General features: G+C 36.4%; 1 protein-coding gene across 11 annotated transcripts in view; it reads right to left on the bottom strand.

Annotated features, from left to right (window-relative positions):
- The window catches only part of LOC108630328 (dystrophin, isoforms A/C/F/G/H), a 447,367-nt gene that overhangs the window by 353,375 nt on the left and 67,521 nt on the right, over positions 1-26,471 (bottom strand). For all 11 annotated transcript variants that reach the window (XM_026817954.1, XM_026817961.1, XM_026817956.1 and 8 more), the window contains 2 exons: positions 15,331-15,544; positions 5,168-5,266 (listed from right to left, as the gene is read on the bottom strand). In XM_026817954.1, coding sequence (XP_026673755.1) covers positions 5,168-5,266; positions 15,331-15,544 — 313 coding nt within the window. The remainder of the gene's footprint in view (positions 1-5,167; positions 5,267-15,330; positions 15,545-26,471) is intronic.

Consider the following 26,471-nt stretch of genomic DNA (forward strand, 5'->3'; position numbering starts at 1 on the left):
AACTCTTATTTGCATAAAAATAAAGAGATTATACCTGTTGGATCTTGCATAATAATCGATGTATATCGAAAGCACGGAAAAAATGCGCGGAATAATTCACAGCCGAATAAAATTCCAGATAGAAAAATCGGAAAAGTACTATAATAAATTATTATAGTTCTATTATTGTTAATAAAAGAATGTGGTGGCGAATAATTACAATTTAGCTGGTTAGTAAAACATGGCCGGTAATTATCCAATCCGGGTATTTCGATGGAAGTTCGCGGAGGAACTGACTGTGAGTGAAATTCGCAGCTTCATGGGCATCCGCTGGTAGCTAGGAAACGGTATTATATACATGTATACGTAAGCTTCGTCACCCCACCCCCCCTCCTTATACTCTTTCTCTCTTTGTTGGTCCTATGGCTGCGGCAGAGGGTATAAAGCCCACGGGGTACTTCGGCGAACGGGGGATGCCGTTTAGTAAACGCTTTAAACCGTACTCAAAACAGACGTACCGATTCCGTTAGGGCGAAAAACGTGGAGCGATAAAACGGATTCGATTTGGAGGAGAATAAGAATGGTCGCAATGTTTTCTACTTTTGTTCACAACTTTATCAATCCCTCGACCCATCACTTTATACACAATTTGATTTAATTATTGTAAAAAGCTAATGCTAGCCTTGTCAAAATCATTGAGGTGTCATTAAATTTGACTATATACATAAGGAATTATTAATTTTAAATGTTTATGAATATTACAAGTGCGGAAGTATTAAATATTTTTCAAATCGTCGCACGAAAATTATATCAATTTCTATCGAATTTCGAATATTGGTGAGAATTTTCATTGAATTGTCGGGAGTAAATACATTTATCCCGTTACGGATCGTCAAATCTCATTCGCGCGCGTATCCCCGGGCCGGAGTGCAAGCGGCGCGAAATATGATAAAGGAACGACAGATACAAAAATTCTGAACGCGTTGAATAATGCAAAAGTAAGCGTACAGGGGAAACATCAACCATTCCCACCTCGTTGGTGGTGATTCAAAATTAGACATCAGTCACCAGCAACGGTTCAATTTGCAGTGGGACAACCGTGTTTCATTCGCAAGCAAAACAAATAGAACAACGATTCCGTCCTAAAGCGATTTGATAGACCGATATATATTACGTTAGACGGTGCACAAAATTCGAATTTATCTGAACGTACGCTTTGCAGGCCAACAAACTGCTCTTCCGTGTAACACAATTATGCACACTGTTTAAGTACGAAGAATTTACTGCAGCTTAAAATTCCTCATGATTCATCATTAAATAAACATCTATCGGAATTAAAATATTTGTTGACGTAGTTTTAAATTAAAAGATCTCGATATTGTGTTCGAATATCTTTTAAAAATGAAATGAAATGTTTAAAACGAATTCCTGCTTTTTAATAGAGAAGTAGATATTTTACACATTGGTGAGCTTGGTATTTATTATTCAGAATAAGCGAATAGAAAGCGTATTAACTATATATAATTTTGTTATTTCTTATTCAATTAATATTTATTAATTTAATTGTTTTAGGAACACCAATTTTGAATTGTTATAGTAAAAATATTTATTTAACAAACTCCATGAAAAATTATTTTTAAATTTTGTATTTCTACTGACGACTGGTACAGTAAAATCTGAATTAGAAGAGAGAAAAGATGCAGGGACAGAAAAATAGGACGACATAGGACTAAAGGACAGTTTTCTAGCCTGGATTAAAATAGGTCGCACAGTTATGCACGCGACGATGCGAAAAATGCGAAAGTCCACACGTTTTCACCATAATACTGCTTTAACGATCAGACGCGATCTAGAACATCCTCTGATGTCCATGTAAAAGCTTACGAATGCCACACGTTTAACTATTCAATGAGTTTTAATTTGTTAATCTCCCATTATTAACCATTCAAGTATTTCAAAGATTCCATTAAATGTTTAAATGTATTTATATTATAGTTAAAAGGAGAATGAATTTTTAATACATGGTTGTAATTAGCTGTTGTAGTTAGCAAAAATCAAATTTTGCTTATCTGTACTCTAAAGAAAATGTATTTTCGTACTTGCATATTAATGCTATAATTTTAATAAAATAATTATAACATTGAAGAGTTTACGAAAAATTGATTGCTTCCACATATTATGCACATTACATTGAGAGGATTAACGAAAAGAATTTGAAACTTTCGTTTAAACGCTGGATAAAAGTATTCCGTGACGGATGGTTATCATCGCACTCGGGCTTCTTAAACCTGAATCGAAATAATTTTAGGGTAATTTCAATTTAGCCGAGCCGGCTCGCGGGACACTAATTACGAAAATCGTTCTGGAAGTTGGACCGGAGAAAGTTCGTCAAAACTCGACGTAATTAGATACCGGAATCGTGCTACTCTCTTTAAGAGAAATTTCGCCCGGCTCGGAAACTGAAACGAACATCTTTGTAATATTGGAAGGAAAGAACGTTCCCGTGCAAGTACAGAACACTGAAGATATACGAAACCAAACCATAGAAATTAATTAACACTGGCTTTAATTAATAAAATGCTTACAAAAGAAAATAATGAAATTACACAAGTTCTTCAGTATCTTTAATTTAATACCAAGTTGAAATGCAAATTACTTCGGTAATAATACGAAGTGCATAAAAAGACTTCAGTATTTCTGATTTTTTAATACTTTTTTTCTTTCTTCTTACAATGATTTTGCAATCTTTTCTTAAAATTTTTCGCTAGGAATAATTCACATAACGCATTCACGAGAAAACTTGAGAATGAAGAAAGTACACATTTGATAAATATACCTAACACTGAATTCACATTTCACAGAAAGTAATTAACACGATGATGAAGTTAATGCGATGAAGCAATTGTGTAAACAGCGACCATTGATTTATTCATAACGCATTTAACGGCAATTGACACTTGCTGCAGCAACATTAATATGCAATTAGAAGTTGTAATAGCGCTCGACTGTTAGTGTCTCCCAAATTTGAACTTTGTCGAATTTCTATGCACATTACAATTATAATGTCTAAAGTTTAAAGCATACTTAATGTACAGAAATATGAAGTTTACTTCATGTCTCGTCTGGTTTATAATCATGTAACATTTACTTCGTATGCATATTGTATAATAATAATATACCTCGTTGTCAAAAACTAAGTTTACTGGAATAACAAATAAGATTCATTGAAAAACATTATAGTTCCTATCTCTATTCCTTAAACATATTCGTAGCATTTATCTAATAAGGAATTTTAAACATATATATGCATATTTCAATTCTCAAGAAATGGAAGCATACACTCTTGTTTTAAACTACTATAATTATTTAAAAACCGAAGGATTTTAATTCGAATAATCAGAAATATTGAAAGAGGTCTGATATTTCTCTATGCATTATGGATAGATCTCCCTCTGGCTCCTCTCTTTGTTTCTTGCTGTCTGCCCTACTCAACCGCGCAGCATAGTGCGTCCTCTTTTATTTTTCCGTATCTTTTGCCCGGCCGACCCGCGATCGGAAATCAATAATAACAGCGGCGTAACAAACCTATTGTTTTCTACCACTCTCGAAAAATCATATCTCCCCAAAAAACCCCGTGTTTCACAGATTCAACAGCGATTTGCTTTAACGAGATACAGATGGCCCGACGCGCAATGCCCGGCAACGAAAAATCGGTCGCCGTTGATCAACCGAATCGTGCCATTTTCTTTCTTGTCTCGTGTGAAAGCCGGACATATAGTGGCTTTCAGCTTCGAGAACTTCCCGGTTTCTCTTCAATCAGAGAAAGCGGCGAATTTAAAATATCATCGGACGACAATTGCTTCCTGCCGGCTGTCGCAGTTGAATTAGAAAAAAAGCGACCAGAGACAGGATCAAAAAGAGAGACAAAGGAGGGTGCCCGTTCTCTAGTTACGAGCCTCCATTGAAGAGACCTCATGAAAGGGCTGCCAATAAAGTCTTAATTAATTCGTTCGTTCGAGTTTCATCGAACGAATCCGCCCTCCCTAGTCTTACTCGACGTTGAAAAGATTACGATTCAACCGCCATTGATACTGTACAAAAGAGCTTTATGCGTTCTTTAAATCGCTACCACGCTGCCGGTGATTCGGCCAATGAAGCAAATAAGTAAAACTCGTAAAAACCGTATGTCCTATTTTAATTTCGATCAACTGAAAAGATGAATAAAAAAGAAAAATGTTACGCATAAAATCTAAAATCTAAATCTAAATAAATAGACTCCTCGAATATATGTTTTCCTACCCTTGTTCTACGATTATTGAATAGATAAGATATGGGTATAGTATTGTTGTGGAAATTGAAAATTCTAATTTAAAAGCTCCACGTCTCTTTCATTATCTTAATGAAAAATCGAGGATAATTTGAAAAGTCCGGCGCTAGGAGATGAATCGACGGAACCAGACAAAATCAATTGCCGTCGAAAGCGGAGGGTTAACGAAAAATACAACTCGCTCGCAAAAAAAATACGGAACTCGAATCGGGGAGAGGAAAATCGGCAGTCGGGGTAATCAATAGTCTGAGCATAACTATTGCGCGTAAAGCAACAATGTATCGTCGACGCAGTAGAGAGAGAGAAAGGAAGGCGTGGCAGCGTTCATTGGACCCTTAATGCCAATGCCAATGTCAGGGTTTTCCCGGTCAGTAACCCAGAGACCCCCACTTTCGAGCTTCAGGCACCAAGCAAAGAGCAATGCGCCCCCATTTCCGGAGTTCCGCTAACATTTCCTTGGAACAACTCTCTATCGACGAACCACAAGGAACTGTACGTTGATAACGTAGGGAAAGTTCACGTTACCGTCAACGCAGTTCACTTTACCTTCAGAATACAGATAAGGGTTGAAACTACCCTTGGCGATACTGCAGATTGTGATGTTGCCGACGCGAGAACTCACAGTATCCTGAATTTCAGGGGTTGATAAGACACTTTCGGCACGGATTAGATATGCGAGTAAATCTTTCAACAGTATCAACCAAAGTATTTTTCTATCTTCAATCATATAATGCCCATTACAAATTTTAATATTATTCACAACGTTATCAGTAGATTATGGGAAATAATCCTAACGCTCACTCTTCGTTGTAAATATGACAAAATTCTGATTAATAAACGAATGGGAAAAAAACTACTTACCATTTGTTTATCAAGCGCCTCCATAATTTCGCCGACATCGCCGACGACCACAGCTTGTTTTCGTAACATCTCTTCTTCGACTGTCAACCAATCGCGTATCTAAAATAAAAATGATGCACGATATTCAATACGTTTCTATTTTGTTTATAATATGACACAATAAAAAGGCTATAATATATAAATATAGTAAATATATATTCCTATTGCATTACTATAATCATTTTCTGCTATCCTTAATGCATATTACTATCTTTTTACGATATCGAAGAAAGAATGTATAACAATATTTTAGCTTGAAATATAGGTATTCCCAGTTGGGTTAGAAATGCTCGTTCGATGGCGATGGAATGGAAACGGAAAGAAGTCATCGATCAGACGGAGAGGGACGCAAATAGGACCGAATCGAGTATTTACAGCCGGAAATTACAACTGGGAGTGTCTATCCGTAAGTGGCCAACTCCGTATCCTAATATCGGACGGCGAGGCCAGAGGGAGAAACCCATATTCGCAATCATGATGCTATCAACCGAAAACACATTTCACATGTCGTGCGCCCATTGTTTTTCCAAGGTATTGTTCGCCCAATTATCGAGGATTGTCGACGGTTAACGAGGTTATCGTGGACGCCGTACAAATTTTACCGTGTATTCCAGTGGAACAAGACAATAGCGTGCCTTCATAAAACCCAACCGAGACAGTAGTATATAATTAAATATCAAGAGCGCGCCGGCTTAATTACTGTTTCATTTAGGAGAAACAATCTGAATCCAATAAATACCATTCGGTAATACAACTTCCTTGATATACAGGGTGATGCTGTAAGAACCATTCTCTGAAATGCTTACATTCATATTATCGTGACGCCTTGATGAATTTTTCATTTACCAAAATAATTTAATAAGCTTCGTCGAACATTTATTTAAAATATGCTTTAACGTTTCACATGCTTACAATAATTCCGAATAATTAATTTTATAAATATTCTCAAGAGATTTGTATCATCATTCAGTATCTCTACGTATCTACAGAAAAATTACTGAACTAAATGTGAAACAAAGCTACTATTCACGCATAAACTTCCTTCCTATTGCGGATTATTAATTAACTTGCGTATTTTCGCCGTTACAAGAATAACAGACTTATACATTTAAAAGCACATAATGTACAGATTCAACGATTTTAGAAACAAAAACTCTTTATATCACGTAATTACTGTTTGGTTTACTAAAAACAGAAAAACGAACAGGAAATCTATATTTTCTATCCACTGCGCTATTATTCATACATAAGAATGAATACTTCACCTAATCTAAAATCGTAATAGCCTTTTCCTTAGTTCTCCTTTATAAAAAGATAATATAATAGTCTCATTAGATAACAAAGCGATTATATCTCATACTAGAAGGAAAATTACGCTTACAAACCACAAAAAGTGAAACTAGTAAATAATCGATTTCGGATGTCGGATAATGCGACCAAGTCGCGCTTTACAGAGGGGAGGGAGCTGTAGGTCAATAAATCGCGAAACAAATAAGCCGGAGTGCTATATACAGGAAATTAAGGACCCGCTCGGACCAACATTGCCACCACCCAGTCTAAGTAGTCTCTCTTCTCGGAGCTTCGCATCTAAGCCAGTACGTCCTTCCTCCCTGTCTTTCACTTTCAACCCCTCCGTCTCAAACATAAAGCCGGCCTGATTAAGTGCATGTTGTCGAAGAACGATCATATCTCTCATGTGGTTTTCTCCGCAGCGGAGACGGTTCTTCTTTTTCTCTATCCTCCCTTTTTGAAAAGCCTCGACGAAAGAAGTCCAATGAAAATGAAAGACCTGAAGACGTCCTCCCCTGCAGGTCTCGGGGGAGTACGCCACAAAGGAGGGTAGAATATATATTTTATATATGTACACCGTGTCCCGTAACACTTATAAAAACTTCAAGTACTGACTAGCGTTCGAAAAAAATAATAAATTAACCTGTAACAGTTTTGTTTATTTTTTTAAGTGCATACTATGCTACAGAAGAAGATAAAAATCATAAGCTTTGCGTATTATCAAATGTGTGACGACATCGACCAATTTGATCTTTACGTAGTTAATCACAACATCTGAAATATGTCTAACATGTTACAGAACGTCCCGTATGCTCCAGGAAGAAAACATTCCTGCGAGAATCCTCTCGTACATGTACCATGAAACTTCTCTTACGACGCTGACTTTCATACCTGACCCGGGGAAAAGTACGCCGAAAGGTATGATAATTATGCGCCACGAGGAATTTTAGCGCGACAAAATTTTGAGAACGATACGGACTAAGAGATGTAAACTGCATGAAACATCAGATTCGTGCGAATTCATGAATGCTCACAGTAATTGGTAACACTAATAAATTGAAATAATTTAGAATATGATGAAATGAAAAACGATGAAAATTCGTAATGTTTTAACTATTGACACCTTCCTTAGTTACGATTACTTGAATATATTAATTGCATTAAATACGAATGAATATAAATAGATTTTTGCGATCTGACGATGAAAGTCATATCCAATTAGTGGAAAGAATAGAAAATGTAATCTAATTATGATTATAGTAACGCAATTTAACACCCAATAAGATTTTATATCATTGAAAAAAACAATACTGATGTATAACAAAACTATTAAACTAATTATAACGTGTGACTTATTTAATCATAGAAATAATTTCCTAATAAGCATTTTCACTTTTGTAATATCAGTGAGCGTATTTAAAGAAGAGTACCATCCTGTCTTCTTTCGTTCATGGTTCACTCCTCTCATGTACAGAAGCTTTAAATAGACTCTAGTGAGCACGACGTTAAGACAAGTTAGGTATTTTCGTAAAACTAAGCAAATAAAGCTGTACGCGTTTACCAGGACAATTGAAATTCCAAGTTAAATTTGTTTCTCCGCAAAGCCAACCTCTCCTTTCCTCTGAGTTATTTGATCGTAGAATTGCGCACGTGTACAGTGAGTCAGTCGAAAACGGCTGTACACTTTACAAAAGTGAAGATCCTGCAGAATACTCGCAAATTCGTTCGAGGAAATGCTTGTTTTTATAGTTACCTACCTCAAAAGATAGCTAACATTTTTTATAATTGTTATAAATAGATCGAATTAATGCTATGAAACATTGATCACTTTACTATGCAAAATTCTTATACTTAAATAATTTTGTTTCTCTACTACTGAAGATATAATACATTCTACGAAACAAATTCGACTCGATATAGTACACAAAATTCTTTCGGTTTCACTTTTATTTAGAGACATGATTGACTACTGAGAAAACTCCATCTGTTAACACGAAACGGGAACAAGTCCGTTAGAAGTGTACTCTCGGGAATCGAATCGCAGCAACTTAATTAAAAATATCGGGACGGCGAACGATCATGGAGACTCTTGGGCTGACCTATATCGCGCCTCTTCTACTGCTCGCGCGTTCCGTTCCGTGTCACTCGAAATAAACGAGGAGCTGCTTAATTTGAAATATAAACGCAGCTGCGCCCGCAAATCGATACAAAAGCACGGCCGGATGATGAAACATAGATAGAATCCATTTTATCGGCACCCTTTCAATCCGAATCTGGCCGGCCCGGGGCCGCGACCGGACTGAATTCCTCCGAGCGAAAAGAATTCAGAAATAGTTCCCAAACCCAATCGATACGATGAAAACTGAAAAAGTGCACGTTTATAGACGCGGCAGAATGTCAGTTGCCAATGGGAACTACTGAAAGTTCAGTCCTTAAGGTAATTGAGTAATGTTTTATATTCTTGGTATATCTCAATTCTATGTTAAGTGAAAGTTGAAAAATATGTTAACTATAGATTCAGAAGAAATGTCGAGCAAATAAAAATTGTAATATGAATGATAGAAAATAATAAATAAATAGAATATTGAGAATTATTGATGCTGCGTTTCTCAATAATGCGTAAGATACTGTATCTAAAAAAATGATAGATATAATGATTAAATATGTATTCTGATCAGGGCGCGATGAATCAAAATGTATATTTTCTACAAATTGATGATTTATTAGTTAGCTTTCGAAAATTGGCCAATTTTAGCTGTTGTTCAGAGTTCATTACAAAACAACTTCTGCTAGAGGTAGAGGTATTTTTCCAACCACGGAAAAGCGTTCCGTTTCTACAATTCACGTTGTACTTCGAGAATTCAACGACTGTGTTTCTCGACATTCAAGCGCGCCGCCATCCTCGCCGTTCGACATCGTTGTTCCATTTTCCCTTTGAATATCCTCTGATTCCTTCCATGAAAAAACGGGAAAATTCCGTGTCTCTTACCAATGAATCGTAGCGTAATTTCGGAACGTTAAAGTTACAAAGCGACAAAACGAAAATACGATCGAAATACACAAAAGAACAGAAGGTTCGAAGATGAATCACGATCAGAACGAGTTTAATACGTAGAGAGAAGAGGCACTGTTTGCGCATACTGTAATGTAACGCGTCGAATGGGAAAACATTTCCTCGGAACGACGAGCAAGAATCTAATAAGGCAGACACCACGGCCCGGCGGCCTCAAAGGAAAATAGAGTACGAAATAGTACCTACACCTGCGGAGACACAAGGAAAACGAGGTTTCCGTACATACCACCCAGAAAAGATACAGTCTAGAAACGTGACGCTCGATTGAAGGAGGACACAGATACGAGGAGAAAGGGAACGAACGAGTTTCTGGCGCAGAAATAAAAAATACGCTTTCTTTCTCTTTCTCTCTCTCTCTCGCTCTTTTCCTTTTTCTTTCTGTGATGAATGGAAAAGGTAGTCCAAAAACCTCGGCGGAGAAATGTAAGACGAATAAATTGAAGCTTAAATGCGGCTCGCTTAAAAAATTCAATGTCCCATTTTTCTCTTGCTCTTTTTCTCCGTTCTTTTCGGTCACGAAATTTTCGTCACAGAATTCGCACAAGAGAAAGATATCTCAAAATTCAATTCAAATTTTATATTATATAAACTCACAACGTAAGAATGAAGAAAAAAATAAGATATTGGATAATTGCAAGTAATAAATGCTCATTTTCTGAATAAAAAGGCATGCCAACATGGCTTTGAAATAGAGTATTCTGCTAGATTTAGAATTCATTAAAACTAAATAAACCATATAAAAACATTCGTTCAAAGTGGTAACTGAACGTAAATAGAATAAAATAATCGTTTGCCTATGGACTCGTCTGTCATTTAAACCGAAATTTGCTAGATCCGAATAACCTACTGACTCCGGTCTAATCAGTTGCACAGGTAGTGAAACGAGGTCTAACGCGAGGCAAAATAGAATTTCATCGGCAACTAGATCCCTGCCCGAGTCTCGTTACCTCGAAGCCCGCTCTCATCGCTTTATGCAAACAGCACAATACTTGTCAGCGAGACAGCGTAGCCGGAAATGGAAGAAGGGCGGTACGCGGCTGTTATGACGTTGGACAACTATGTAGGTCCCGGAGTCTAACTGTTGACTCGGCAAATAGGAAAACCCGTACCCTGTACCGTAGAATCGACACAATAGAGAGACCATGCACGGATGACAATAAAACCTATCCGTGAGAGATAATCACGAATTTTTATCTAGGCCTTTAGACCAGGAATCCATGCGTTGATACACGCGCTTACCATTCTACCTTCAGGACCCGTTTTCAATGAGACTATCTACATGACATGTTCTCAGTTTATATTTAGTTTTCAGTTAAAATCCCAAAATGTTATTATAAAACCGTACATCATAATAATATGTAATCAATGTATTTTTAATAAAATACATGATTTGAAAGAATGCTTACAATATTAATCAATCTTCTTCGACTCCTTAAACTTTTCAACATCGATGAATAAATATAAGCCCAAATGTGAACTATACGATTTCAATTCTTAATTACATTTAACAACAGATCCACGGAAAATCTACATGCTCTTCTCGCTTAGGTGAACCAGATAAAAACTATTATCTGTTACAATTCGTTACTAATTATGTAGCCATCCTCAGCCTCTCAAACAACAAATCATGTTATACATTAATGTTTGCCAAGTTAGTTGGCGACTTTGCGAAAACAATGACATTTACATGGGTTAAATGAAGAAAAATGCAAACACGTAAAGTGAGATTTTGTGTTCAAAGTACCTTCAACAGACGGGAACAACATAGCATGTGTAAAGAGTTAAAGGGGCTTGATAAAACGGTGCATATTTCGTTTCACAAAGCGTCACTAAATTAAACTAATGTAATATGCGTATCTTAGTATGAAACATAATTCAGTAAACGAGCACATTTTCAAGATTAAAATTCTTTTAAATATTAAAATTCATTTAAAATATCTTCTTCCTGACATTTTAATACAGTCTTTTTTTTAAATAGTTAAATGAAGAATTTAATAAACTTCAACGAATTGCGAAAACGTGCTAAATAATAGCAAGAAGAAAAGGGGAATGTACTCTTAAGAGACGCGTTGTTTGAACAAACTGCTCTTATTAAAGCTTGAATAAAAGAATCGTCAAAAGGAAGCTCTTCCTATATACGCTCGAAACAAGTGGACAAAGCAGTTCCATTGCAACCAGATAACAAACAATATTATAGCAAGTCATTTGGAATGTACTGATTGTTTGCAGGCGTAAAGAGAACTTTTCAAAGAATATGCTTTGTGCAAACATGATTCCGGGCGACAGAAGTAGTACGAACACAAAATAAAGCCGGCAGGCTGAAATATCAAGTGCGGCAATTTAGTAGCCTGAGTCTCGCTACTTATTATTAATTTTATTCAGTGTTATACTTTGCTATATTATTATTTCTAGTTAATCCTTTTTATTATTCAAATGAATAGTATTTAAAATTTCAATAGGTGAGATAAATTCTAAGAGAATTAACGAAGTAGTTAAGAAATGTCAAAACCAAAATTAAAAACTTATTGAATACTGTGTAATCTTATAAATTTCATAAGAAATAAAATAAGTATAAGAGTTGAAAAAAAATCAAAAAATGTTAAAAAAACGGGCACTGTAATTGAAGTTATAACAACTTTTCTGTAATTTCATCAAACTTTTTAATTTAAAAAGGGAGAAGATTTATAAAACGCCGCAATGTAATATAACTTCATAATCAATAAGGGATTTAATTTAAAAGCGAGCAGTGTTCGCTACTGTAGAAGAATTCATTCAGAATCAGATTTTAAAATGAAAAGGGAAGTATGAAAGGGAGAATTAGGATTATAGGGAGAAATGAGAACCATATCGAGCGAACTTCTAGCGTCCAATTTCTGAGAATTTTAGAGGGAACCACTTCGATAAGAATATCTCGGGGTCGAATATGGAACGGATGAAGATTCAGGTTTCGGGACATCTCGACGCGCCGAGAAGGCAGAGAAACCGGAGTGTAACTCGATAAAATTGACCGAGTTACACACGACTGCAGCACGAGACTTGGTACAGGCACTTCAGAGGTCTGTCCACCAGCGCGGCGTCACACAAATCTAATTCCTGTCCTTGATAACCGAAGTCGTGCCGAGCGTGGCAGAATATTCCGTCAGACACACGCTTCTACGAAATTTTCCGCTGCTGTCAACGCGTTTCGGAGGAAACGTTACACACTAGATAAGGACCGACCGAGGTTGCAAGCCCTTGACGCAACAAATGGACCCAGCTGATGCTGCGAAAACGAACAAGATTTTCCGATGCAACACACGTTTCGTCTTCAGAAATTCCCATAAAATGTCGACTATCTCTTAAATTGAGAATTCAGCTTCTAGATTTCTCGTAACCAGTAACGTACTCTTATATGTGAAATACTTTCATAAAAAGGCATGATTACGAATAAAAAGCTATATTTATAAATTAATTTTCATATCATAAAATACTGCATATAGTTGTAATATGACTTCTCCTTTTGAGCATAGAAGGTTATTTCCTCTCGTTAAATAGTCAAGTCTAATAAAAATCCAATCATCCCAAAGGCAGGTAATTCCTTTAAAAAATACCGAATTTAAAAGCGAGAGAACACACGGAGAAACGGACACAGGTAGATTTTTGTTTACCCCTGACGTGTTTTCCAAGCGAGTGGAAATCAATCGACGTCCGAAGCACAGAGAATATATAGAAAGGGGAATTAATTTCAGAGACACGGTTGCGCTAATCCAGTTAGACCGTCCCTCGTACTTTGAGAAGCACAGAGAACGCACGTTATATACCCTTTATTTCCACGGGGCAGATTGCCCGTTGCTACGGCGCGGCGTGTGAATTTAAATGTCCTCAATGAACCACCACCACCTCCATCCGGCTCCTACTCCGTTGTAAAGGAATTTTAGTACTCTGCACTCTACATGACTCGCACGTGGCCATCAAATTAGATCCATTGGAAATGTTTAACGTTTTTTATTCGTTTAGCTAAGTCGGAACTTGTCAACACTATGATATCAATTTGTAATACGTTTGTAATTGTAATCAATTTGTAATAATAATTCAAAATCTATTTCTAATTCGCAAAATGTATGTGAATAAATTTCACACAAATTGAATATTCTTTCATATACAATAACTTATTACTCATTTTTGCATATTGTTTTCATACGGTAACCAATGACAGAATTCCAGACGAAATATGTACGAGAATATATGTATAGTTCTATTTCTGTATTTTCACCAGGAAAAATGAATATCCTCTTAACCATCTCAGAAATAGATAAAAACAACATAAGAAACGGAACTAGTAATTAAATTCCAGAAATAGCATTAACAAAATGGAGAGAACTCAGAGTAGGTTGGACTGGAAGTGAACGCGGAAATATAGAGGCAGCCCGTTACGGGACGCATCCCGGAAAACGCATTTTTTTCGTCGACGCCCACCAGCTTGGTACCGAGTTTCACCTCCCAGCGGCACGTCCGTCCGGTATGTTCCTGCATTCTCGTCACTCTTTTTCTACCTGGTCATAATTTACGTGCTTTAATTAGCACAGATGCTCGAGGCCAGCACTGAGCGGTTACCACATTATCGTAATTAATCCTGCCGCCCACTACCATAATCACATCGTAGATGCATCTCAAAAGCGGCATAATCAAAACGAAGTATGTCATACAAATAGGAAAAACTTTTTAAAATTTTCATGTGCGAGGAACCATATGAAAATTGCGCATTTGTCAAGAAGATAGTTGGTACAAATAATAGATTTTAATGAAAAAGGTTCAATTTCATTGTTGAAATATATTAAAGGAAAAATCACATTTTTTTAGTCTTTTGAAATATCCTACATATTTTTATAGCTTAATGTTACCTTATCTCCAATTACAACTCATCTTGTTCCAACAGAAACAATAAATCAAAATTATATTTCAAAAACTGGATAAGAATCAAATCACATGGTTCTTCAGTTTTTACAATTGATTATTGTTACCTGATATGAAATTCAAATTGATACTCGCATCCACTGTTAGCGCCTAACAGGTAACATAACTCTTAGGAAAGAATTATTTTTGATGCTACGAGAATAAAACCTGGGAACCTTTTATTCCACGATATAGCCTGTTGCTTGTGTGCGTAATTTACGGAACCGAGTTATCATTTCATATTATACGAGTCTCGAAAATTTGTGAGACCCTACGGTACAAAATGAAGTAGCTAAACGACGTTCGTATAAACATCGCAGACATGAAAGCTCTTATCGAGGGTTGAACGGTTTGAGAAGACCGTTACGAGGTAGCTTTCAAGAAAAGTGATTTATCGCCTATCGCAACTGCGACTAAACTCATATCTGAAAAAGTACGGTCATCTGTTGCTGGATGCATCATAAATTTCTTCCCATGTGAGTACAGATTATATCACAAAATGCAAACAATATGCAAATAAAATTGTAGAAATTAAGATATTAACACGATTGGGAAGTACGTATACTTAATTTATAATTTATAATCTGTAGATTTTTATATCTGAAATTATTAATATAATGTGTCTCATTTCGGTCGACATCGAAAAAGTATGATTAACTTTATAAAAGCAATAATTGAAGCCTCACGACATCGAAATTATTATTCTCCTTTTAACTAAAAATTACGTACACAAGAATGTTGTATATTTTTAAATAATGACTAAAGTAAATCATTTCATCTGAAGATAAATGGAACATTTTAAATAAAAACAGTATAGCAAAAATCTTACCTGTAGTACCGATTTATCGAAACCCGCTACGAGGGCGGAGGGTGATGTCGATGGGGAGGGCGTGGACGAAGGCGAAGTGGTACAAACCGAGGCACTAGTGGTAACGACAGGGGTCGAGGGCGTCGAGGGGGCAGGGGACGATGTCAACCCCCGAGGGCCCCCTGCAGTTGCACCCGATGCCCCCGGTGCAGCACCTGCACTCTTTTCGACTTCTGTAACAGATAAAATAATATAATTTGTAATGTAGCAAAAATACTAACCAGAAGGCAGAAATAATAAATATCTATTACAATTTTTAATGAAATATGAATATTGTATATAAGAATTTAATTTATTCCTATTATATTTATTACAAAAGTATATATTATGTGCAATTAAAAATAAGAAAATGAGTCGTCAATTGACTAAAGATATCATTAATGAAAATAAAATAGTATAAATAATTTGGAAACCGGTTCTACAAATGATAAAAGCTTATATCGTCTTATAATAAATAGAAATCTTATGAAACTTGAAGAGATGAAATAGTGGGACATTCTTGGAATATCCTGAAATGAAGCTATCGACAATAAGACATTTAAAATAGGATAACTTAATGTCCTCGATATCGACATCGACACAGACACGAAAACCAATAGAAAGAAACCAAGGAGAAGTATTTCAATCGACGACGACAACCATTGAGTTGTGGAATTCGATTCTGATGTCTCCAACTACGAAGTCGTGGTCCCCGATCCAATATCAATTTTAACTACATATTAGTGATTTTTCATTTCCTATTTCTATATACTACAACAGTAAGGATTTTAATCTGATATCAAATAGGAAATTCATGAATTTAAATTATGTGATTTTCTGTATCTTATCTTATTTTTCTGCTTGTTTAAGTATCTTATTATGTATCTCAGCCATTAGACTTTCTAGAAGAATTAGTTTCAATTGAACTATCTACGTAGTGAACACAGATACTGAATTAACATTTCATAGATTTCAACATCTATTATAGATTCCACACTAATTTTCAATTTATAAAGAAAGCAGCTGGCAGCGCTTAAAACCGAAAGCACTCGAGACGCGTATTAACTATGTATTGAAATCTGAATTTCAATGAAATTATATTTTAAAGGATCTCGACGTTGATATAAGACTGCACGTCAGACATGAATCTTTTTTTCAGTGTCTATTCGAGTCTGCAATCCATACCCGCCAAACAAAGACCAAATGGTGCTCCGATCCGAATGTGAATTATGTGAGGTAATCGTATTAAGAACCAACGATACGGCACAGCGCAGCGTGGCAACGTGTTCCGTCGAACTAACGTACTCGATGTAGAATGAAAAAACTTGTAATTTTCCGGTAAATGGGCAACATTGTATTCTTTCTCACGCACGGCGATAGATAATGAGAGAAAATGCACGAAGGAACTGTGGGGTCCGGAAGGAAGTTCGAGACGGAACGTTTTCGAGGCACGTAGCAGGGTCGAAGGTACGGTCAATTCATTGAATAGGAAAGTAACTTTCATAGTTTATAAGTTTACCCTCCAAACTCGCTTCGGATCGAGTTAGTGGCGAAATGCGGGAGAGAGAAGGATAGCCGCGTCAAGATCTCGGGAGAAGAATCTTCAAAGATGCGTTTAATATGCTCGGCTCTAATGTAATTGAAAAGTTTCGCAACGGTCGATTTGCGACGGCTCTTGAAAAGATGAAAAGTTCACCGCGCTAGCCGAGTACCTAACTCCGCAAATTGCTGTTCTGATGTGATTGAAATCGTTGAAAATATAGCCATCCGCGTTTGCGGTTCACTCTTCGCGAAATAAGATTCTCAAACAACAAATTAGAAAAAATCTTTAAATAGTTGATAACTAATTCTTCCATTCACATATAACCATCTGAGTTTTCAAAAAAATTCCTTAATTCATTTTCAGAATTTCTCCAGAATCTATCGACTGATTATCATGTTATAAATTCATGTGCGAACTTTCGATAAGCATATTTAAAAAGATAGAACCTAAAAAATTTCTTTGCAAATTTTCCAATTATTATTATGATCGTACTATTGATATTTTGTATATTTTTTGCTATATGTAACTACCAGTTTTTCATTTGTTGAATATTTAAATTTCTGATAGATTCACAATAAATTGAATCCATTTACTATTGGCTTTCAAAATTTGCCAATCATTTCCTTAGATTTTCATAATCTGTTACGGACATGTTCACCGTTTTCTTAATTTATTACATACCATAGAATTTTCCACATGCCACAAGTCGTTTTAAACGTACCAATTTTCCGTGTTCGAAGTTGGTATTGAGAGAAGGTATTAAACTGGGGAACGGTAAGAACGAATAAAGTCAGAAACAGAACAAGCCCCCAGATACCGTTTTATTACCACCTGTTTCAGCGGCAAAACTTCTGGAGTCGCTCTTCCGTGTTTACGGTTTTTGCGTGGTGGCAACCCTCTCTCCTACCCTCGTGATCCGATGGATTAATTTCGTTAATGCTTGATCCTCCGAAGGAGCAACCGTAACTTAAATATGAAATCTGTATTCATTATTCCTTCGGATTTATGTTTATGGATTCATCTTTATGTTGTGGGAATAATAAATCGTCCAACGCGATTGTCGTTAATTTCGAGGGATGTGAATTAACGAAACGCGGTAAACGTTCGTTTAATTCAAATTAATTATTGGCAGAATATAATGAAACTAATTAATTATAATGAAATTGTATACATCAAAGATAACTCACAGAGAAATAAAAATGTACAAGACTTTAAAAGTCGAATAGACATATTTCGACTTATTAATTCTTTTGATGTGCAAACTACGAAATCATAGTTTGTTCTAAAATTAATATAAGAAAATAGAACACAATATTTGTTACAAATCGTATCATATAAATGTCGAAAAAATAACTCTTGTACAGTTTTTACTTTGCACTTTAACGTTTCCATTCGGTAATCATAAGGAATTGAAAAAATCAGTGAAAAACTCGTTTATCAGTTGCCTAATTGTTATAAGAAAGGCAGCATATGGCGAAGAATTTTTATGCGGGACTGATACAAGAAAATATGCTTGCGGAGGTCATAGCTTATGCACCGTGGAGCCCGTCGGAATCCACTTTTACGTAAGCCATTATATTTTTATTCGCCGGGCTTCCGCGTTCACGGCGGTACTAGCCCCGCAGCATTATCTTAACAACCTAGGAGCTACGACTCGTTTTATTGCTGAATTTCGTTACGTTCTTGGCTGCAGTTGGCAACAGAAGCAGAAAAGAATGCGGAAGGTTCAAAGCAAACACAAATGATGAAAACTCATTTACCCCCGCAATTGTTCATGAGTTTTTGAAGTTTCAAGATTGAACATGTATTAGAGCCACATATACGAAGCTCTAGTTTAAAAATAGTCTGCTGGTAGTTTTTTATATTTAAATTATATTTAATGAATTGCCAAGTCAATAAGAAACATCACCTAAAATAGTGTATTAACACTTAATCTTAAAAACATGTTAAGTTTAAACTCAATCCAGATTTCAAAACTTTCAATAAAATTCTTTTATTCTTTAGATCTGTGAATTTACATTCATGGTTATCACCAGCGAGGTAATTGTAAAAAAGTACTTCTAGCTAAATTTATGATTATCTGTCCGTAAATTCCCTGCAAAATAAAGCTAAGTCTTAAGAGCTGAAATTTCATTGCAGAATTCAAATATTTGGCTGCAATTTATTTAAATTTACTGAAACTTTTCGAGGATACTCCTGAACGCGAGGAACTCCGACGAGGAGGGCGTAAACTCACGAATATCTGAACCAAAAGGGAAACATTCAATACTACTATACCAAATACCTTAATTACAAAACTTTGCGTAATAATTGAGTAATTTGTTTAAGGAATTAACTAAACGATTACTTTTGTACAAAAAAATGGAACTTTTTATTTTTATAAGTTAATATTTTTAAATTATTCTTTTATTATTTTTAATATTATCCTATACATATATTAGCTGACAACTTATATAAACTGATACAATACCTAATTATTCTTGATGTAAAACTTCATTAATATTTCAAAAAAAAGATAAGAATTGCTAATGACAAAACTGATATAAATAATTGTTTCATTATTTAATTACAAGCATGTTTGCGATTAACATGATAAACCGTTCTAAATAATCGGTACCGTGTACATATAAATATCGAATAAAGTTATTCCCACCGCGAGTGTTAAACAATGGACTTATAGAAGTAGCAGAGTACCTCATACAATTTATGGGAAATTATAACATGAAACTCCATGGTATATTGCACATTTGTATTCGCGTGTGTGCACCTGTACCCGAGGAAGACGAACTTCCCAAAGCAAGAGCACGTAGATAGAAGACGGGAAGAGACACGGCCGTGTACAAACCTGGAATCGTTCCGCGAACTTTCATCATAAGTTCGTCCGACTGCTAAGTCCTCGCATTTCGAACTTGCACACTCCCCAAACTATACCCCCCCAAGAGTTACACGCTAAATACATAATAACAATGCACACGGAAAGCCCGTTCACCGTACCCTCGCCTTTCACGCGCCGTACATCTATGCTAGATTATGCTAATCAAGTAGGAAATCCCGCCGCAACGAGAAGAAACGTAACGCGCGTGTACTGCGCTTAAAATTCTCCTCGTCTTTTGTTCTTTAGGGGTTTTACCTGACGCGTAACTCATACGTGACTCGTGTGTCAAGACGATTTTCCTTTTTATTCGCGGGCTGAACAAAAAAATTTGCGCGCATGATAAAATGCGCGTGTTATGCGGTTGGATAAATCAAACGCAACCCCGCGGGAGGCATTCGTCTTCGAAGGGATCTGTTTGACTTCCACTAACCTTGTGGATCGCTAACAGAGATGCGAGGATTTATAAGATTTCGCTGGAATTTCAACCATGAATAATGACAACTTATGGATGAAATACAAAAATACGGATTTATAAAAGAAAATTGAGAACAGTAAGTATTTTAAGATAGATAAAATGTATTTATGAAGTAATACAGTTTGCTTATTTATGCGTTTGTTGATGACCACCATGTACTACCTATTAAGATGTTGAAGATTTTAATAAACTGTACAGTTCTTAAAGCAGCATGATCAATGTTTCAATTAGTAATCCTGTTACTTCCACGTGTACGATACATACACTTACACATTAAACTATTAATTTAAAAACTTGTAACTCGATCTCATTAGTTAGCTCAATAGCAATCATAACCACGAATTACTACAATTAAAAAAATATGAGATCATGTAATAGATTAATAGCAACGTGTCTAATACTTTCAATAGTATCCGTTACAATGTAGACTACGCGCTTTTCTCCTTTAATTTCGAACCAGTAACTACGCAACGAAGGCTAGTTCCCGTAACGACAGTGAAAGCGAGGGGGTGCTTTCTGAAGAGGACATTCGTAACACTTGTCGCCACGGCAGCTGCCAACAGCGAGTTATTGCTCTCTCATAACAACGGGCAACAGGGGTGGAATGTTTCCAACGGTTGTACTGTACCACCGCACCGACGTCAACGGGAATCAGACGCTCGGCCAGCTTCGCTCTTTGAAAACGCGTCAGCCACTTTATCAAAGCTAACAAGAAGCGTCGCTCCTAACCGAGTGGCTGTCGCACCAAAAAATCCATCTTCCTGCATAGCTGTCGTCAACAAACGTTCGGACCCTCTCGTCTTACAAGATTTGATTTGTGATCGAACAGGGAAACAACGGAATTTGAATAAATCCCTTGATTATCGTTTGACGCTTGTTTTCCGGAAATTGTGGAATAAAAAATTACTTATGTAATTGAATTATTACGCCAAAAATGTTTATTTCATTACTTCGTTGATTCCAATAATTCGTCTCAATATTAACCATGAAATGCAAGTATAATGCTCAATATTTGTTACAAATCGTATCATATAAATGTCGAAAAAATAACTCTTGTACAGTTTTTACTTTGCACTTTAACGTTTCCATTCGGTAATCATAAGGAATTGAAAAAATCATTGAAAAACTCGTTTATCAGTTGCCTAATTGTTATAAGAAAGGCAGCATATGGCGAAGAATTTTTATGCGGGACTGATACAAGAAAATATGCTTGCGGAGGTCATAGCTTATGCACCGTGGAGCCCGTCGGAATCCACTTTTACGTAAGCCATTATATTTTTATTCGCCGGGCTTCCGCGTTCACGGCGGTACTAGCCCCGCAGCATTATCTTAACAACCTAGGAGCTACGACTCGTTTTATTGCTGAATTTCGTTACGTTCTTGGCTGCAGTTGGCAACAGAAGCAGAAAAGAATGCGGAAGGTTCAAAGCAAACACAAATGATGAAAACTCATTTACCCCCGCAATTGTTCATGAGTTTTTGAAGTTTCAAGATTGAACATGTATTAGAGCCACATATACGAAGCTCTAGTTTAAAAATAGTCTGCTGGTAGTTTTTTATATTTAAATTATATTTAATGAATTGCCAAGTCAATAAGAAACATCACCTAAAATAGTGTATTAACACTTAATCTTAAAAACATGTTAAGTTTAAACTCAATCCAGATTTCAAAACTTTCAATAAAATTCTTTTATTCTTTAGATCTGTGAATTTACATTCATGGTTATCACCAGCGAGGTAATTGTAAAAAAGTACTTCTAGCTAAATTTATGATTATCTGTCCGTAAATTCCCTGCAAAATAAAGCTAAGTCTTAAGAGCTGAAATTTCATTGCAGAATTCAAATATTTGGCTGCAATTTATTTAAATTTACTGAAACTTTTCGAGGATACTCCTGAACGCGAGGAACTCCGACGAGGAGGGCGTAAACTCACGAATATCTGAACCAAAAGGGAAACATTCAATACTACTATACCAAATACCTTAATTACAAAACTTTGCGTAATAATTGAGTAATTTGTTTAAGGAATTAACTAAACGATTACTTTTGTACAAAAAAATGGAACTTTTTATTTTTATAAGTTAATATTTTTAAATTATTCTTTTATTATTTTTAATATTATCCTATACATATATTAGCTGACAACTTATATAAACTGATACAATACCTAATTATTCTTGATGTAAAACTTCATTAATATTTCAAAAAAAAGATAAGAATTGCTAATGACAAAACTGATATAAATAATTGTTTCATTATTTAATTACAAGCATGTTTGCGATTAACATGATAAACCGTTCTAAATAATCGGTACCGTGTACATATAAATATCGAATAAAGTTATTCCCACCGCGAGTGTTAAACAATGGACTTATAGAAGTAGCAGAGTACCTCATACAATTTATGGGAAATTATAACATGAAACTCCATGGTATATTGCACATTTGTATTCGCGTGTGTGCACCTGTACCCGAGGAAGACGAACTTCCCAAAGCAAGAGCACGTAGATAGAAGACGGGAAGAGACACGGCCGTGTACAAACCTGGAATCGTTCCGCGAACTTTCATCATAAGTTCGTCCGACTGCTAAGTCCTCGCATTTCGAACTTGCACACTCCCCAAACTATACCCCCCCAAGAGTTACACGCTAAATACATAATAACAATGCACACGGAAAGCCCGTTCACCGTACCCTCGCCTTTCACGCGCCGTACATCTATGCTAGATTATGCTAATCAAGTAGGAAATCCCGCCGCAACGAGAAGAAACGTAACGCGCGTGTACTGCGCTTAAAATTCTCCTCGTCTTTTGTTCTTTAGGGGTTTTACCTGACGCGTAACTCATACGTGACTCGTGTGTCAAGACGATTTTCCTTTTTATTCGCGGGCTGAACAAAAAAATTTGCGCGCATGATAAAATGCGCGTGTTATGCGGTTGGATAAATCAAACGCAACCCCGCGGGAGGCATTCGTCTTCGAAGGGATCTGTTTGACTTCCACTAACCTTGTGGATCGCTAACAGAGATGCGAGGATTTATAAGATTTCGCTGGAATTTCAACCATGAATAATGACAACTTATGGATGAAATACAAAAATACGGATTTATAAAAGAAAATTGAGAACAGTAAGTATTTTAAGATAGATAAAATGTATTTATGAAGTAATACAGTTTGCTTATTTATGCGTTTGTTGATGACCACCATGTACTACCTATTAAGATGTTGAAGATTTTAATAAACTGTACAGTTCTTAAAGCAGCATGATCAATGTTTCAATTAGTAATCCTGTTACTTCCACGTGTACGATACATACACTTACACATTAAACTATTAATTTAAAAACTTGTAACTCGATCTCATTAGTTAGCTCAATAGCAATCATAACCACGAATTACTACAATTAAAAAAATATGAGATCATGTAATAGATTAATAGCAACGTGTCTAATACTTTCAATAGTATCCGTTACAATGTAGACTACGCGCTTTTCTCCTTTAATTTCGAACCAGTAACTACGCAACGAAGGCTAGTTCCCGTAACGACAGTGAAAGCGAGGGGGTGCTTTCTGAAGAGGACATTCGTAACACTTGTCGCCGCGGCAGCTGCCAACAGCGAGTTATTGCTCTCTCATAACAACGGGCAACAGGGGTGGAATGTTTCCAACGGTTGTACTGTACCACCGCACCGACGTCAACGGGAATCAGACGCTCGGCCAGCTTCGCTCTTTGAAAACGCGTCAGCCACTTTATCAAAGCTAACAAGAAGCGTCGCTCCTAACCGAGTGGCTGTCGCACCAAAAAATCCATCTTCCTGCATAGCTGTCGTCAACAAACGTTCGGACCCTCTCGTCTTACAAGATTTGATTTGTGATCGAACAGGGAAACAACGGAATTTGAATAAATCCCTTGATTATCGTTTGACGCTTGTTTTCCGGAAATTGTGGAATAAAAAATTACTTATGTAATTGAATTATTACGCCAAAAATGTTTATTTCATTACTTCGTTGATTCCAATAATTCGTCTCAATATTAACCATGAAATGCAAGTATAATGCTAATAAATATTTTATTTAAATTTGCTCGATAATACACATCGTATTCTTATTTACACGAACGATCGAAGAAAGCGACAGGTTCAACGCTTTGAAAGTAGCACAACAAGCGTTTCGCAGCGCAACAACTCTATACGATGTACTTCCGAGCGCTATTTGTAAGAACAACAGAAAGGCTCGTACGATTTATTCGTCGTAGAAGACGAGCGTCCGAGTCAGTAGAAACGGAAGAGAACAGCGAAAGAGAAAAGGGGTGAGAAGAGAAGGGAACGCAGCAGAAATCCCTTGTTAGCGGCAGGTAGCTAGGTCCGCCGAGACAAGTGCCGCGGGGCGGTTCGCGGTGAAAAATAGGACGAATTTGCAGCGAGAGACATCAATTCTCACTGGCAGCAGTTTTATTCCGTCGGGCCGACCAGAAAAGAGAACAGAGACGGGGAGAAAGGGAGAGAAGGAGAAAAAGGAGAGCGGCCTGGAGTACTTGAAGCCCACTTCCTGGTGAAAAATAGGAAAATCCACCCCCCGAGCTTAGACTACACAGTCCGTCCGCCTGTCCGCCTGTCTCTAAGAGGGGATAAGTGATGCGACAGTGTAGACCGGAAACAAAGTGATACACAGAATATCCCATGATATTATAAATGCTGACTCATTAAAAACAGTTTATAGTAAAGTTAAGATACAGTGAAAATAATTCAAAACCCAATAATAAATCATTTCCCAGAAAATATTCAATATTTTATTTCATACCATGTGCGATGGATTTGGACAGAGTTTTTTCATTAATCGATTGACGTACCAATACACACAGGAATTGTATGTATGAACTGTGAAAATATTCTCCCTTAATACTTAACTCGTGTAAATTATAGAGACTTGGAGAAAACGAATAATTATTCTTTAACCTGAGAACACACTTCCAGATTTTATCATTTTTTTAGTTTTAGACATTGAACAATTTTTTCCACGAGATTTGTTATTTTCGAAGAACATCCTGTATATACAAGAAGAAAATAGAAAAAGAGGTTTTTAAGGTACATTGTAACGAACAGGAAAAGACGCAGTTACGGAAAGTGGGGGTAGCCAGTGAATGAGAGTGATAAATTGCGCGACGCCATCCTCTGACACTTCTACCAAAAGCTAGCTCGACCATTGTACTCTGGAGAGCCGGAACCCAACCGTTGGACAATCGAGACTTCCGTTCTACTAAACGCGGCCACCTGCGCTCCGATGCTGTTTGTTTACTTGTAGCTAAGGACCCCATAGCAGGCCAGCGTGTCTAATCGTAAATTGAAGAAGAGAGCTTACACGATATTGTACAAACATTATTTACATCGTGACTAATCAGATGTTAACAACTGTTACTGTCGCAGAACCAGACGTAATATGAAGATTAACTAGTTTTTTAATAAAGTATTAAGTGTAACATTAGTGTTTCATTTCTTTTTTTATTGATTAGAATACTTAATTGAAACTTTTGATTGCTATATATAGAATATCAAATTTAAAAAGCACGTAACTTACTAAACGTACTAAAACCTTAGGATGAAAAGGATGAAGAAATATTGGATGCTACAATCAAATTTGAAAAACGAATCTAGTAATCTGTTAATTACTGTCTGTGAACGTAAAAGAAAAAATGAACTTTATGGCTGGATAAAAAACCAAAAAATTAGGAACAAAAAGAGGAAGTAGAAACCATTTCGAGGCAGCCAGCGTGTCCGGTTTTCGCGTTCGAGCAGCTATTAAGCGGCGAAGAAAACCAAGCGGAAAATCGAATGAAAGTTCAGTCGCGGTAACGCTCTGGGTTGTTGCCATGTCTGAAAATTAACACGTTTAATTCTAAGCGTCGCATCAGTGATCGCGTCGAACCGTGCATACACATATGTGAAGTATAATGGAGTGAAAAACGGAACAGAAAATGTGGTTAAAAAAATATTGCATAATAATAAACCGCCGTGGATTCATGTCAGAAGCAACACCTGTCTTGACATGTGAAATTTGTATTTTCACTACGTGCAGAGTTTACACGTTAAACGTCATCAGCGGAATGACATGGCATGAAATATGTACACGACGACGAGGACAACCTGCCTAGTGTCCAAGATGTAAATCAAATGTAAATGGAATTGAGAATTTTATAATAACGTTTATCAATTCGCTTAGTCCCCAGAAATATCTTCATTC

This window comes from Ceratina calcarata, unplaced genomic scaffold (genome assembly GCF_001652005.2).
Source record: "Ceratina calcarata isolate Rehan_Ccalc_2016 unplaced genomic scaffold, ASM165200v1 scaffold72.2, whole genome shotgun sequence".
Lineage (NCBI taxonomy): Eukaryota > Metazoa > Arthropoda > Insecta > Hymenoptera > Apidae > Ceratina > Ceratina calcarata.